This window comes from Phyllobates terribilis, unplaced genomic scaffold (genome assembly GCF_046119375.1).
Source record: "Phyllobates terribilis strain yellow unplaced genomic scaffold, ASM4611937v1 Scaffold_7__3_contigs__length_470593459, whole genome shotgun sequence".
In the NCBI taxonomy this organism is placed as follows: domain Eukaryota; kingdom Metazoa; phylum Chordata; class Amphibia; order Anura; family Dendrobatidae; genus Phyllobates; species Phyllobates terribilis.
In genome coordinates, this window is record NW_027362767.1 from 241,006,403 (window position 1) to 241,020,967 (window position 14,565).

The 14,565-nt window shown below is 44.9% G+C and overlaps 1 protein-coding gene across 2 annotated transcripts in view; it reads right to left on the minus strand.

Moving 5' to 3' along the window:
- Positions 1–3,408: 3,408 nt before the first annotated feature.
- The window catches only part of BCAP31 (B cell receptor associated protein 31), a 41,189-nt gene continuing 30,032 nt past the window's right edge, over positions 3,409–14,565 (minus strand). For both annotated transcript variants that reach the window (XM_073639944.1, XM_073639943.1), the window contains exon 8: positions 3,409–6,114. In XM_073639944.1, coding sequence (XP_073496045.1) covers positions 6,076–6,114 — 39 coding nt within the window. In that variant the 3' untranslated portion in view covers positions 3,409–6,075. The remainder of the gene's footprint in view (positions 6,115–14,565) is intronic.

The following is a 14,565-nucleotide window of genomic DNA, read 5'->3' on the forward strand; positions in this document are numbered from 1 at the left end:
TGCCTTTTTTTTTTTTTTGAGTGACAGAACCAAACTGTGCCAGAGACACAGCGCCGGACCCAGGGAAGATAAATAATGTTGGTTTTTGTATTTTTTAACAGCAAACTGAAATCGGAAGTCAATAGTTTTCTGAAAGTGGACAACCCCTTTAAGTAGAAAGACAATATTACAATTTGTTTATCTACAAGGTTGTAACCCTAGTTAGTTATAGTTGCGTCCTGAATAAATAACTTTATTCCTGGCAGCTATCGCAGTTACTATTCTCAGCCTTACTCCTGTTTTCTCATCGGTCAAGTGGCAGCGCTCCATAGAAATGACTCCATCTGCTTCACTCAAAAGCGGTCTGGTCCATTTTTTGCAGTTTTTACATGTGAGGTTTGCATCGAGGGACAAGGTGATGAATATTTGGTCAGACAATGTCAACGGCGTGTGATGAAAAGATTTATCCACCCTACTCCCTTAATTAAAATGAACACGATCAGTAACATGAGAGCTTCATGGCTGAGTCTCTATATGGATGGAGGAATGGGGCAGGAGACATCTCATCATCGCCACTCTTTATGGAAAGTGGGAAACAAGATGCTCCTATTCACCACCATAGAGAACTGGTTACACTTTTGAGGACAATGCCAAAACCGAGGGGAAAGGAGAATTAGGACCTAATATTTTCAGTAATTGTGGTGATCTCTTCTCAGTCCACCAACAATCATACTTGGGTCATAAAAAAATAAGGGGAGTTGACATCGGACAACCCATTGAAGAATGTTTTCGAGACATGGGAGGACACCTCTGTGAACACATATACAAACAAAATACATTTGTAACCCTGGACAAATATGAAATGTGATATAGGAAATGTTAGAATCTGACTCAAACGGGAATGACTATGTAGAGCAACATGACTGTCCCGATTTGCCCATACAGAGACCCAAGGTGAAATGATCAAGGTCCCGGCCGGCCCAAGATCAAATAGAAGGGGGCAACAACAAAGAACTTTGCAGGCTCTGGTGGTCATCTTCCATCCAATGGTGACTTCTACAACTTCATGTCTTCAGGTATGGAAGGCAAACTAGTTGGATGCAGCTCAGTACATGTCTGTAATAGATATATTCAGCTTCGGGAGTGGCTCTATGATAACAAGCTGGACTATGACCAAAGGAGCCTTGTGCATAACAACAGTATGATGACCTTGACTCCATCGTCCTCCCCGTAGTGTGTACCCAGTAATAAAACAAGACAGGACCAGTGATTTTCTAGATATGTCGCTTACGCTAAAAGATAAAGCTGGAGACAACTGTCAAAAAATGTAGCTTCCCCTAGAGATAAAGCACTAAATCTTAGGGAGACCTCCAACCTTCCCGGTAAGGGCCCCATCTCGCACCGGCAGGCTCCTCGTAGGCAGATGGCCTTCCTGAATAAACTTTATCTAAATGCTTAATTCCAGTGTTTCATTATCGACAACACTTTATTGTATGCTGTAAAGAAATCAAATTTATAACTTCCAGGTCCAAACACTGGTTGTGGAAAACACCTAGAAGAAAAGGAAACCTGTGCCAGAACAAAATATGGGCCAAGTTGATTTCTAACTTCTCATATACCATTAGATATGGCCTGTCCTCCCAGGAGCTTAACGTCCTAAAACGCATTGTGACGATCCGGTCACGTATCCTGTTCTCTGAGCTAGTAGGTGGATACTAGCTGTTACAAAGAAGTGAGCAGCATGTGGAATATTATACCATAGTTTTGAGCAGTGTAGCTGTGAATCCAGCTCTCATTTGAGATAAAACACTTACTATAAAAGAAGCAGCACAGGTTTGTATGTTTCTCCTCTTCTCTCCAGCACTGTGCTGCTTGCTCCCCCTCCCTTTTTCATAGACATCAATAAGCAGCAGTAATCTGATGCCTCAGTGAAGTGGCAGTCAGTTTTGCAAGATAGTCTAAAATACTGTTTCAATCTGACTAATAACTTCAGGAAGCAGAGAAAAGGTAAAGCAGCAGCTCATAAGTGGGGGGAAAAAGCAGCTCAGCTATTCTAACAGTACACATATTTGTTAATATTATTGATTGATGCAAAGTTTGTTGAAGTAGAACCTAATTGCGATGTGACAAGCGTTCACCTGCCTCAAACCCACTGTGTTTTCACAGCATCGCCACTTCAAATAGATGGGTGAGGTTACAACAGATTACTTGCCTGAAATCCACTTGTAATGTAACAGTAACCCCTGGAAGAAGCCCATAGCAAGGCGAAACCCAGGATTGTACCGGGAAACATTGAGTATATGGAATAAAGGCCTTTTTAACTCTATGATGGATGGGTATGCTATGTGCATCACCCCCTAGGACATCACAGGAGTAAAACTGGTTTGGAGCTGTATGATTAAATATCTGGAGATGTTTTTTTTTTTTTGTTTGTTTTTTTCTGCACGATCACACCATTTCTCTATAAACTCTGAATTTGATCCTGAGAGGGGGTAAGTGATCACTTCCATTGTAGAAATTAGAAGCTTTGTATTGGGACTTTGTTAAAGTGATGGTAGCATATAGGAATAAAGCAGACTTGTGATATCCCAGGAGCATACTTACCTAAAAGCAACTTGTGATGTCCTCACTACCTGCCATACTGAACGATCAGACTACTCCTGTGCATCAACAGGCTTATACCACCTCAATCATGGCTGTCCAGAAAACACTAGCTACTACACAGAGACGTGAGCAGCAGCATGTTGGATATTACACTGTAGTTCTGAGCAGTGTAGCTGTGAATCCAGCTCTCACTTGAGATAAAACACTTACACACAAACCTGCGCCGCTACTTTTATAGTATCTATTATGTGAACTTAAACTTGTTTTCACTAGACCACCCTTTTTATCACTTATCTATCCTGTGGATAACTTACTGATCAGTAAGACGTTTGAGAGCTTGGACCCACACCGATAGGCAAAACCAGGGGGATTTTTATACCCGATGGGGCACTTTAACTTTAATTACAAAACTGAGCGGCAGGTCAGGCTGTCCGCAGCTCCATTCATCCTCTATGGAACTGCTAGAAAAAGTCAAGTGCAGTGCTCAGCTGCCCCATAGAGGATGAATAGAGAGGCGATCTAACATGAGCACTACAGCTCCATAAGTGTCCAGTACGGAGTGGGTCCAGGCAGTAAGACCCCTCCATCAATTAAGTTAACCCCTTCAATTACAGCCAGAACACACAGCTGGCTTCGGATGCAAGTTGGCACACTTTGCAGAAAGTTACACAAAACAGTGAGAAAACCCACAACAAAATACCAGGACGTCTTCCTATGATAACAGAACGGAGTGGAAAATTACAGGTGATGCAAGCGGCCTGTACGGACGGGTGAAGAAGTGATAAGCGGCGTTCATAACCTTGTAACATAGGCATAGCACGGAGATGAAATTAAATCACTTTATTACATATCATAACTGTTCGACAGAGGTATTTTGATAACGCAGATCATAAAAGAAAAGCAGGGGCCATAAGAGAAAAAAAAAACGGCGTATAATAAACCTATAGATTCCAATGTAAACGTGTGAAGCGGAGGTTGTGGTATTAACGAGGCTAGAAAAGGAAAAAAAAAAAAATAATGTGTGCCATTGATTATCCCTTCCTGCTCCTGTAGCACATAATCTGCAAGGACAGGAAGACACTAGAAACCGTGGAGTAGCCAAAGATTCAGGTTGTCCAGGACATGACTGGTACATTAATATGGTAATACCAGCCGTGGCCTAGATGGACTGGCTAATAGATACGGGACTGTAAACGATACGCCAGGCAACAGTGCCACGTATGGGCTGCCAAACCCTAAAGCTGCAAAAGCATTTGTAGAAAATACACAAAACGCCCAGAATTAAAGGCACACTCCAGACAAAACGTATACGCTGATGCAGGGATGAGTGGGGGAGGAGCATGACAGAGCAAACCCCTCCCTTTGTCATGCCCCACCCAAGGGGAGGAGAATGACAGTGAATCCCTCCCTTCGTCATGCTCCACCCCCTTGAGGGGAGGAGCATGACACAGTGAATCCCTCCCTTTGCCATACCCCACCCCTGAGGGGAGGAGAATGACACAGCGAATCCCTCCCTTTGTCATGCCCCACCCGAGGGGAGGAGAATGACACAGAGAATCCCTCCCTTCGTCATGCTCCACCCCCTTGAGGGGAGGAGCATGACACAGTGAATCCCTCCCTTCGTCATGCTCCACCCCCTTGAGGGGAGGAGCATGACACAGTGAATCCCTCCCTTTGCCATACCCCACCCGAGGGGAGGAGAATGACACAGCAAATCCCTCCCTTTGTCATACCCCACCCCTGAGGGGAGGAGAATGACACAGCAAATCCCTCCCTTTGTCATACCCCACCCCTGAGGGGAGGAGCATGACACAGTGAATCCCTCCCTTTGTCATACCCCACCCCTGAGGGGAGGAGAATGACAGAGAATCCCTCCCTTTGTCATACCCCACCCCTGAGGGGAGGAGAATGACACAGCGAATCCCTCCCTTTGTCATACCCCACCCCTGAGGCGAGGAGCATGACAGCGAATCCCTCCCTTTGTCATACCCCACCCCTGAGGGGAGGAGAATGACACAGCAAATCCCTCCCTTTGCCATACCCCACCCCTGAGGGGAGGAGAATGACACAGCGAATCCCTCCCTTTGTCATGCCCCACCCGAGGGGAGGAGAATGACACAGAGAATCCCTCCCTTCGTCATGCTCCACCCCCTTGAGGGGAGGAGCATGACACAGTGAATCCCTCCCTTCGTCATGCTCCACCCCCTTGAGGGGAGGAGCATGACACAGTGAATCCCTCCCTTTGCCATACCCCACCCGAGGGGAGGAGAATGACACAGCAAATCCCTCCCTTTGTCATACCCCACCCCTGAGGGGAGGAGAATGACACAGCAAATCCCTCCCTTTGTCATACCCCACCCCTGAGGGGAGGAGAATGATACAGCAAATCCCTCCCTTTCTCATGCCCCACCCGAGGGGAGGAGAATGACACAGAGAATCCCTCCCTTTGTCATGCTCCACCCCCTTGAGGGGAGGAGCATGACACAGTGAATCCCTCCCTTTGTCATACCCCACCCCTGAGGGGAGGAGAATGACACAGCGAATCCCTCCCTTTGTCATACCCCACCCCTGAGGGGAGGAGAATGACACAGCGAATCCCTCCCTTTGTCATACCCCACCCCTGAGGGGAGGAGCATGACAGCGAATCCCTCCCTTTGTCATACCCCACCCCTGAGGGGAGGAGAATGACAGCGAATCCCTCCCTTTGTTATGCTCCACCCCCTTGAGGGGAGGAGCAAGACACAGCAAATCCCTCCCTTTGCCATACCCCACCCGAGGGGAGGAGAATGACACAGCAAATCCCTCCCTTTGTCATACCCCACCCCTGAGGGGAGGAGAATGACACAGCAAATCCCTCCCTTTGTCATACCCCACCCCTGAGGGGAGGAGAATGACACAGCGAATCCCTCCCTTTGTCATATCCCACCCCTGAGGGGAGGAGAATGACACAGCGAATCCCTCCCTTTGTCATGCTCCACCCCCTTGAGGGGAGGAGCAAGACACAGCAAATCCCTCCCTTTGCCATACCCCACCCCTGAGGGGAAGAGCATGACACAGCGAATCCCTCCCTTTGTCATACCCCACCCCTGAGGGGAGGAGAATGACACAGCGAATCCCTCCCTTTGTCATACCCCACCCCTGAGGGGAAGAGCATGACACAGCGAATCCCTCCCTTTGTCATACCCCACCCCTGAGGGGAGGAGAATGACACAGCGAATCCCTCCCTTTGTCATGCTCCACCCCCTCAGGTCCAACATTAGGCACAACGCAATAGTAGTTTTGCCTGGGGTGTTCTTTTATAGGGGGTTTCCCTTGAGAGTGAGTGCTGCCATGTGACGGTAGCAATTTTGTTTTGGTGAAAACCCTTTAAAAGGACAACACAAGCAAGGTGTCGGCAAGTAGTGATTATGGATGGTTATTCCCGCTCAGCCAGCAATCATGGGAATAGCGGGACAGCTTGATGTTGAGAGCTTCTGACAATCGGCACAATCTTCACTCATCCTTTTTGTCTTTTGATCCATCTCGAAGTGCCTGAGAAGACAAACCGGAAGCAAAAAAAAAAAGTGAACATGGGGGATCTAGATGATTTGGGGAAGATGCATGCACAGATATTTCATCCCACCAGCATGGTATGAGGTAAGGTCCAACTGAGTGAATATTTGTGAGAGGGGCAAGGCTTTATCGCCTGTTGGCAAGGTGAATGAACAAACCATATAGCCTCACTAAACTCTTATCTTTGCCTACAAATCTCAATGGTTGTGGTTATTTTCCAGATCCTCTACTCCATTGACATCCAAATGTCTCAAAATGGTCAAGTAATTTTTGAACTCTCAAAATTCTTGAGATGAACACGTCAACGGTATTGAGGAATGAATCTGATCCTCCTCAAAAGATGCAATGTGTCAAGCTGCCTTTGGGAAGGTCCTCCACGTTTTTACCTCTAACATGTGAGGCTCCAAATATTCTTTATTTTTCTTACACCTGTAACTGTGCCTTTATGATGAATAAACTATTCATGCAAATTCAAGACCTCGAAGTTGCCCATAAAAGGCCTCAGCACCTTCAGTTTTTAGCTAAGCTTTTAGAAGTAAATTAAGAGCCGATCTGGGCAAGCTCTACAAATAGTTTAGTGACCGTACAAGAAGATTCTTAATGTTCTAATAAATGGTGAAGTTCACTGGCTAAATTCTAAACACTTTAAAAGTTCGAAGACTTATGTCCTCAAGAGTACGGTAAATCGGTCTCCGGTTTAAAGCACAGACAACCCCACGAACATCTCAGCAATACCCCAAGACTCATAAATCTCTTCACAACCTTAGAGGTCCGATAGACATGGCAGGAGGAGATGCCAAAAACAGTGGATTCTTTTGTTTCCGAGAACCTTCCTCTAACATTTGATTGGGAAGACTTATCAAGTTTGGATAAGGCCTTCCCGAAATAGAGAAGGTCGTGGATGTGATCAAATCAATAACTGGAGGTAAAAGTCCAGGTCCAGACAGATTCACTGTCCAGTTTACTGTCCTTTGCTTTGTGATGACGGTATACAATGCCATCTCTTACGAGAACCCGTCTACACAATCACAATTTAACCAAGCCCAAGATAAATCTATCACTTTGTGTGCAAATTCCTGCCCCATACCTCGAATTAACATGGACGTCAAGTTTGATTTGCAAATATTGGCCAAGAAGATTGTGTTGTCTTCCCGTAGTGATGAACATGGATCAAGTTGGGTTTATCCAACATTAGGAGGCAACAAGACCAGCCAAACGCTTACTCATTTCTCATGTTCAGAAACGCACCAAAACCAACTTGCTTCTTCTTAGACCAGACCCACTGGACGTATTTTATAGTTAATTCTGCATTAGTTGGGATTTGGTCCTTTACGTCAAGCAATAGTGATGAAGTCTCACCAGGCCGGCTTATATAACGAGGAGCTGGGCAGGCCACTGATTAATGACCTAGTTGCTAGATCAGGTCCAGATAGTGGTCCGATTGCAAGAGTATGCACTAATAGAACATGGTCCTCTTCGTTGATTATTACCCAGAGAAACAGATGGGGGTTAAACACATATCCCACAAGGACTAAAGAACTCCACCATTGCCAGGTTACTTTTATATAGATGTAATTACTCAAATGTGTTTTTGTATCCGACAAATGAATCAGAACATCGGTGTATATTCCACGGATGACTGCTTCTCCATAATAGGAAAATAAGCGAGGCCTTCCTATTATGATATGTATAATATCGACACGCTTGGTTAACTGGGACACAAGAGGAGGATGCCGACAATTTTGAGGAGTGCAGAATTAAATATTCCATTAAATTTTAATTAGGGAGATGTGAGGCGTATGAAAGGATTTGACTCATGGGTCTATGGAGAGAGTGCACCATTCTCTGTAAATTCAACTTAAAGTGGCAAAACTACACGACTTATGCCAAAGTGTCACAATGCTGCACCGGCAGCCATGCTTAGGAGTTTGCTTCGTTGGAGGTTAATGCAGGAGATTGCAGCTGTACTACATGTCAAGTGAATGGTGGGAAGGACTTTTGATCACAAGCTGCTAATGTGTGGCCTTAAGTTCTAGAAGATCACAGTTGGGAAGCTACAATGATTTCACCAAGGCTCTACGATACTCTATGCCTAAGAGTTCCCAGGAGGAAGATCCTCCATAATCATCTGGTCTACCTGGAGGACCTACAAGCAGAGATAGGGTGGGGTTATTTTCATCTGGTCACTCTTTATAGATGTTCTCTGCTTCTCTGGACATGTAAATAATGTCACAATTTTAGACAGTCTTGAGGAAGTAGGCTGAAAGTTCTTAAAGTCTACAATCAAGAGATATTTTTATGAATGGAAATCCATAGAGTTCATCTGGAGATGTAATCAACTAGCAACACTCATCAGTAAGGACAGATTAGACTACAGAGAACATCTGAAAACAGACACCAAGAACAAGAGATTAAGCCAAGATTAACTTGTACCAGAATGATGGGGTGAGAACATTGAAAAGAAAGTAAACAGCCTCATGAAGGAAAAGGAGTGTGCATAACAAGCAGGAGGAGAAGGGTACACGTCAAGGAACAGACGAAAAAAGGGCACATCAGGAAGCATAGGGGTGCAAATCAAGACACAAAAAGAGAAGGGTGCATATCCTGGAGGAAGAGGGGTGCATGTCAATAAGGAGGAGGAGACGGAGAAGAATGGTGCATATCAATAAGGAGGAGGAGGAGACGGAGAAGAATGGTGCATATCAATAAGGAGGAGGAGGAGACGGAGAAGAATGGTGCATATCAATAAGGAGGAGGAGGAGGAGGAGAAGAATGGTGCATATCAATAAGGAGGAGGAGGAGAAGGAGAAGAATGGTGCATATCAATAAGGAGGAGGAGGAGGAGAAGGAGAAGAATGGTGCATATCAATAAGGAGGAGGAGGAGGAGGAAAAGGAGAAGAATGGTGCATATCAATAAGGAGGAGGAGGAGGAGGAAAAGGAGAAGAATGGTGCATATCAATAAGGAGGAGGAGGAGACGGAGAAGAATGGTGCATATCAATAAGGAGGAGGAGGAGACGGAGAAGAATGGTGCATATCAATAAGGAGGAGGAGGAGACGGAGAAGAATGGTGCATATCAATAAGGAGGAGGAGGAGGAGGAGAAGGAGAAGAATGGTGCATATCAATAAGGAGGAGGAGGAGACTGAGAAGAATGGTGCATATCAATAAGGAGGAGGAGGAGGAGAAGGAGAAGAATGGTGCATATCAATAAGGAGGAGGAGGAGGAGGAGAAGAATGGTGCATATCAATAAGGAGGAGGAGGAGACTGAGAAGAATGGTGCATATCAATAAGGAGGAGGAGGAGGAGGAGAAGGAGAAGAATGGTGCATATCAATAAGGAGGAGGAGGAGAAGGAGAAGAATGGTGCATATCAATAATGAGGAGGAGGAGGAGAAGGAGAAGAATGGTGCATATCAATAAGGAGGAGGAGGAGAAGGAGAAGAATGGTGCATATCAATAAGGAGGAGGAGGAGGAGGAGAAGGAGAAGAATGGTGCATATCAATAAGGAGGAGGAGAAGGAGAAGAATGGTGCATATCAATAAGGAGGAGGAGAAGGAGAAGAATGGTGCATATCAATAAGGAGGAGGAGAAGGAGAAGAATGGTGCATATCAATAAGGAGGAGGAGAAGGAGAAGAATGGTGCATATCAATAAGGAGGAGGAGGAGGAGGAGAAGGAGAAGAATGGTGCATATCAATAAGGAGGAGGAGGAGAAGGAGAAGAATGGTGCATATCAATAAGGAGGAGGAGGAGGAGGAGGAGGAGAAGGAGAAGAATGGTGCATATCAATAAGGAGGAGGAGGAGGAAAAGGAGAAGAATGGTGCATATCAATAAGGAGGAGGAGGAGGAAAAGGAGAAGAATGGTGCATATCAATAAGGAGGAGGAGGAGGAGAAGGAGAAGAATGGTGCATATCAATAAGGAGGAGGAGGAGACGGAGAAGAATGGTGCATATCAATAAGGAGGAGGAGGAGAAGGAGAAGAATGGTGCATATCAATAAGGAGGAGGAGGAGACGGAGAAGAATGGTGCATATCAATAAGGAGGAGGAGGAGACGGAGAAGAATGGTGCATATCAATAAGGAGGAGGAGGAGACGGAGAAGAATGGTGCATATCAATAAGGAGGAGGAGGAGGAGAAGGAGAAGAATGGTGCATATCAATAAGGAGGAGGAGGAGACGGAGAAGAATGGTGCATATCAATAAGGAGGAGGAGGAGAAGGAGAAGAATGGTGCATATCAATAAGGAGGAGGAGGAGGAGGAGAAGGAGAAGAATGGTGCATATCAATGAGGAGGAGGAGAAGGAGAAGAATGGTGCATATCAATAAGGAGGAGGAGGAGAAGGAGAAGAATGGTGCATATCAATAAGGAGGAGGAGGAGGAGAAGGAGAAGAATGGTGCATATCAATAAGGAGGAGGAGGAGAAGGAGAAGAATGGTGCATATCAATAAGGAGGAGAAGGAGGAGAAGGAGAAGAATGGTGCATATCAATAAGGAGGAGGAGGAGGAGAATGGTGCATATCAATAAGGAGGAGGAGGAGGAGAAGAATGGTGCATATCAATAAGGAGGAGGAGGAGGAGAAGGAGAAGAATGGTGCATATCAATAAGGAGGAGGAGGAGGAGGAGAAGGAGAAGAATGGTGCATATCAATAAGGAGGAGGAGGAGGAGAAGGAGAAGAATGGTGCATATCAATAAGGAGGAGGAGGAGGAGGAGAAGGAGAAGAATGGTGCATATCAATAAGGAGGAGGAGGAGGAGAAGGAGAAGAATGGTGCATATCAATAAGGAGGAGGAGAAGGAGAAGAATGGTGCATATCAATAAGGAGGAGGAGGAGAAGGAGAAGAATGGTGCATATCAATAAGGAGGAGGAGGAGACGGAGAAGAATGGTGCATATCAATAAGGAGGAGGAGGAGACGGAGAAGAATGGTGCATATCAATAAGGAGGAGGAGACGGAGAAGAATGGTGCATATCAATAAGGAGGAGGAGACGGAGAAGAATGGTGCATATCAATAAGAAGGAGGAGAAGGAGAAGAATAGTGCATATCAATAAGGAGGAGGAGGAGGAGAAGAATGGTGCATATCAATAAGGAGGAGGAGGAGACGGAGAAGAATGGTGCATATCAATAAGGAGGAGGAGGAGAAGGAGAAGAATGGTGCATATCAATAAGGAGGAGGAGGAGAAGGAGAAGAATGGTGCATATCAATAAGGAGGAGGAGACGGAGAAGAATGGTGCATATCAATAAGGAGGAGGAGGAGACGGAGAAGAATGGTGCATATCAATAAGGAGGAGGAGAAGGAGAAGAATGGTGCATATCAATAAGGAGGAGGAGGAGAAGGAGAAGAATGGTGCATATCAATGAGGAGGAGGAGGAGAAGGAGAAGAATGGTGCATATCAATGAGGAGGAGGAGAAGGAGAAGAATGGTGCATATCAATAAGGAGGAGGAGGAGAAGGAGAAGAATGGTGCATATCAATAAGGAGGAGGAGAAGGAGAAGAATGGTGCATATCAATAAGGAGGAGGAGAAGGAGAAGAATGGTGCATATCAATAAGGAGGAGGAGGAGAAGGAGAAGGAGAAGAATGGTGCATATCAATAAGGAGGAGAAGGAGGAGAAGGAGAAGAATGGTGCATATCAATAAGGAGGAGGAGGAGGAGGAGAAGGAGAAGAATGGTGCATATCAATAAGGAGGAGGAGGAGGAGGAGGAGAAGGAGAAGAATGGTGCATATCAATAAGGAGGAGGAGGAGGAGAAGGAGAAGAATGGTGCATATCAATAAGGAGGAGGAGGAGGAGAAGGAGAAGAATAGTGCATATCAATAAGGAGGAGGAGGAGGAGAAGGAGAAGAATGGTGCATATCAATAAGGAGGAGGAGAAGGAGAAGAATGGTGCATATCAATAAGGAGGAGGAGGAGAAGGAGAAGAATGGTGCATATCAATAAGGAGGAGGAGGAGACGGAGAAGAATGGTGCATATCAATAAGGAGGAGGAGGAGACGGAGAAGAATGGTGCATATCAATAAGGAGGAGGAGACGGAGAAGAATGGTGCATATCAATAAGAAGGAGGAGAAGGAGAATAGTGCATATCAATAAGGAGGAGGAGGAGGAGGAGAAGAATGGTGCATATCAAGGAGGAAAAGAAGGAGAAGGGCTCATATCAAGTAGAAGAAGAAACCGTGCACATCAGAAAGAGGAGAAAGGTGCATATAAATAAAGAGGGGGAAAAAAATGGTACATATCAAGAAGGAGAAGAGGAAAAAAGGGTGCATGTTGAAGAGAACAAGGGTGCATATCAAAAAAGGAGAAAGAGAAGAAGCACATATCAAGGAGGATACAAAAAAGGCCCAAATAAAGAAGGTGAAGGTCCCATATAAAGAAGAAAAAAAAAAGAGAACATATCAAGAAGTAAAAGGGTGCACATCGAGAAGGAGAATGGCGCATATCAAAGAGGAGGAGAAGTGCATATCTAGAAGGGCCCATATTAAGAAGGATATGAAGGGCCTAAATCGAGAATGAGAAGGGCCCATATCAAGAAGTAGGAGAAGAAAAGCCCATATAAAAAAAAAAAAAAAAGAAAAAAGAATTGCATATACCAAGAAGGAGGAAAAAAAAAAAGAAAGTGCACATCAGGAAAAAGAAGGGTACATACCAACATGCTACACATAATGGGGATAGTTTTACACCGTGGGCATGTGGACCTGCTAATGGAATTAGGCAGTTGTCGTTTACTGATGATGTGATGGTGGATAGAAGTAGCCGGATGAATTCTAAAAAGTGTGTATATGTATATATATATATATATATATATATTTATTTATTATATATTTTCAGCTCAGGACTAGTCAAATCCTGCAAAACCGATAGGATGGAGCTTCACAGAACAGAATGATGATGACCATCATTTTCTTCAGTCTCGACACAAGAAAAAACAGATTCTGTGTTGAAAGGTCACAGTAAAAGGTGGCCGGACTGGGCCTCTGTAGGTCCCTGCACTCCTAGTGGGCTTGATCGACCCCCGCGAGCTGTAGTCACGAGACAACAGTGGTCTGGATCTATACCTGCCACGTAATAGGTCTAGGAAACCCCTTAAAGCAAAGCTGGGAGTCTACACTCTGTACACCAGTACAATGAATGAGGAGCAAAGCCATCAAGATGTGATTAGAGGATAAAAATGAGAAATCTGGACCCGACCGTCTATCATGTGGCCATTCATAATCAAGGCCGTTTGCTTCATTTGCTTATTTTTAGATATGTTTGAGCAATAAAAATGGTTCCAAAAAGTGCAGAAAAAGCTAAATCCAGCCAGAAAAGTTCCGAGAGAGATACCTGGCAAAGGCTTGGGCTGCCATTATAGGAAGGCTTACACTTTGTAAACCCCTCATTTTGTGTCATACAATGCCCAGAGCTGGTAGTAATATATTACAAGCCACCTCAGTGGCTAACGGGTTAAGGGTCCCTATACGAGGCGGCTACCGCTACCACATATGGGGCTTGGAGATTACATAGAGCCACCATGACTATTTATATCAGCTGGTAACGCAATACATGTGATCCAGGAGGAATTCAGCATCTGTGCTTGCACTATTTTAGAAGAGGAGGTGGAGAGCGGATAAATAGCAGAAATTTGAACCCCCCCTCCCAAACCACTAATAAAAATGTATTGATTTGATTTCTTCTGGAATAACATGGAGTCTATGGGATCTATAACTCCGGATGATTAACGTGATCCAAAGCGAATGATTAAAACCGCCAGTAGGGGGCTGGACAGGGAAGAGCTAAACCGGTCACAGCTCTCGTCTCCGCTCCGGTAAATAATGGTTAGACGCCTTCTTGTCCAGGGGAATTTTCATGTTTACGCCTTCATGTTTTCCTTCCCTTCTTCCAAAGCCCGTAACTTATTTTTTTATTTCAACAGACGTGTTAGGGCTTCTTTTTTGGAAAGGCAAGTTGCTTTAATGGGAATTTGTCACTAGGGTTTTTATCCCAGCACGATTTAGGGGCAGACACCCTGATTCCAGCGATATATCACTTACTGGGCTGCCTGCTGCAGTTTTAATAAAATCACAGTTTTTTTCTGCTGCAGATCTATCAGTTCTCTGAATGCTGAGCACTGTGTAACCCAGACTACATCTGATTGGTATCTTTCTGCCTATGCACAGTGTACATAGAGCAGGAGGACTAGGGAGGCACAAGACACCTAGTCCTGTAGTGATAATCTCCTGCTGATAAAACACTGATTTTTAATGAAACTACAACAAAAAGCCCAGTAAGTGATACATTGCTCAAAACAGGGTCTTTGCCCCTACATAATGCTGCTATCGGATTACATAGAAAAATAAATCTGTCAGCAGGTTTTGTCTATCAGGGCTTGTTTTTCAAAGAGAGCCGATGTTTTTATTGGTATAATTTTGGGGTACATACAATG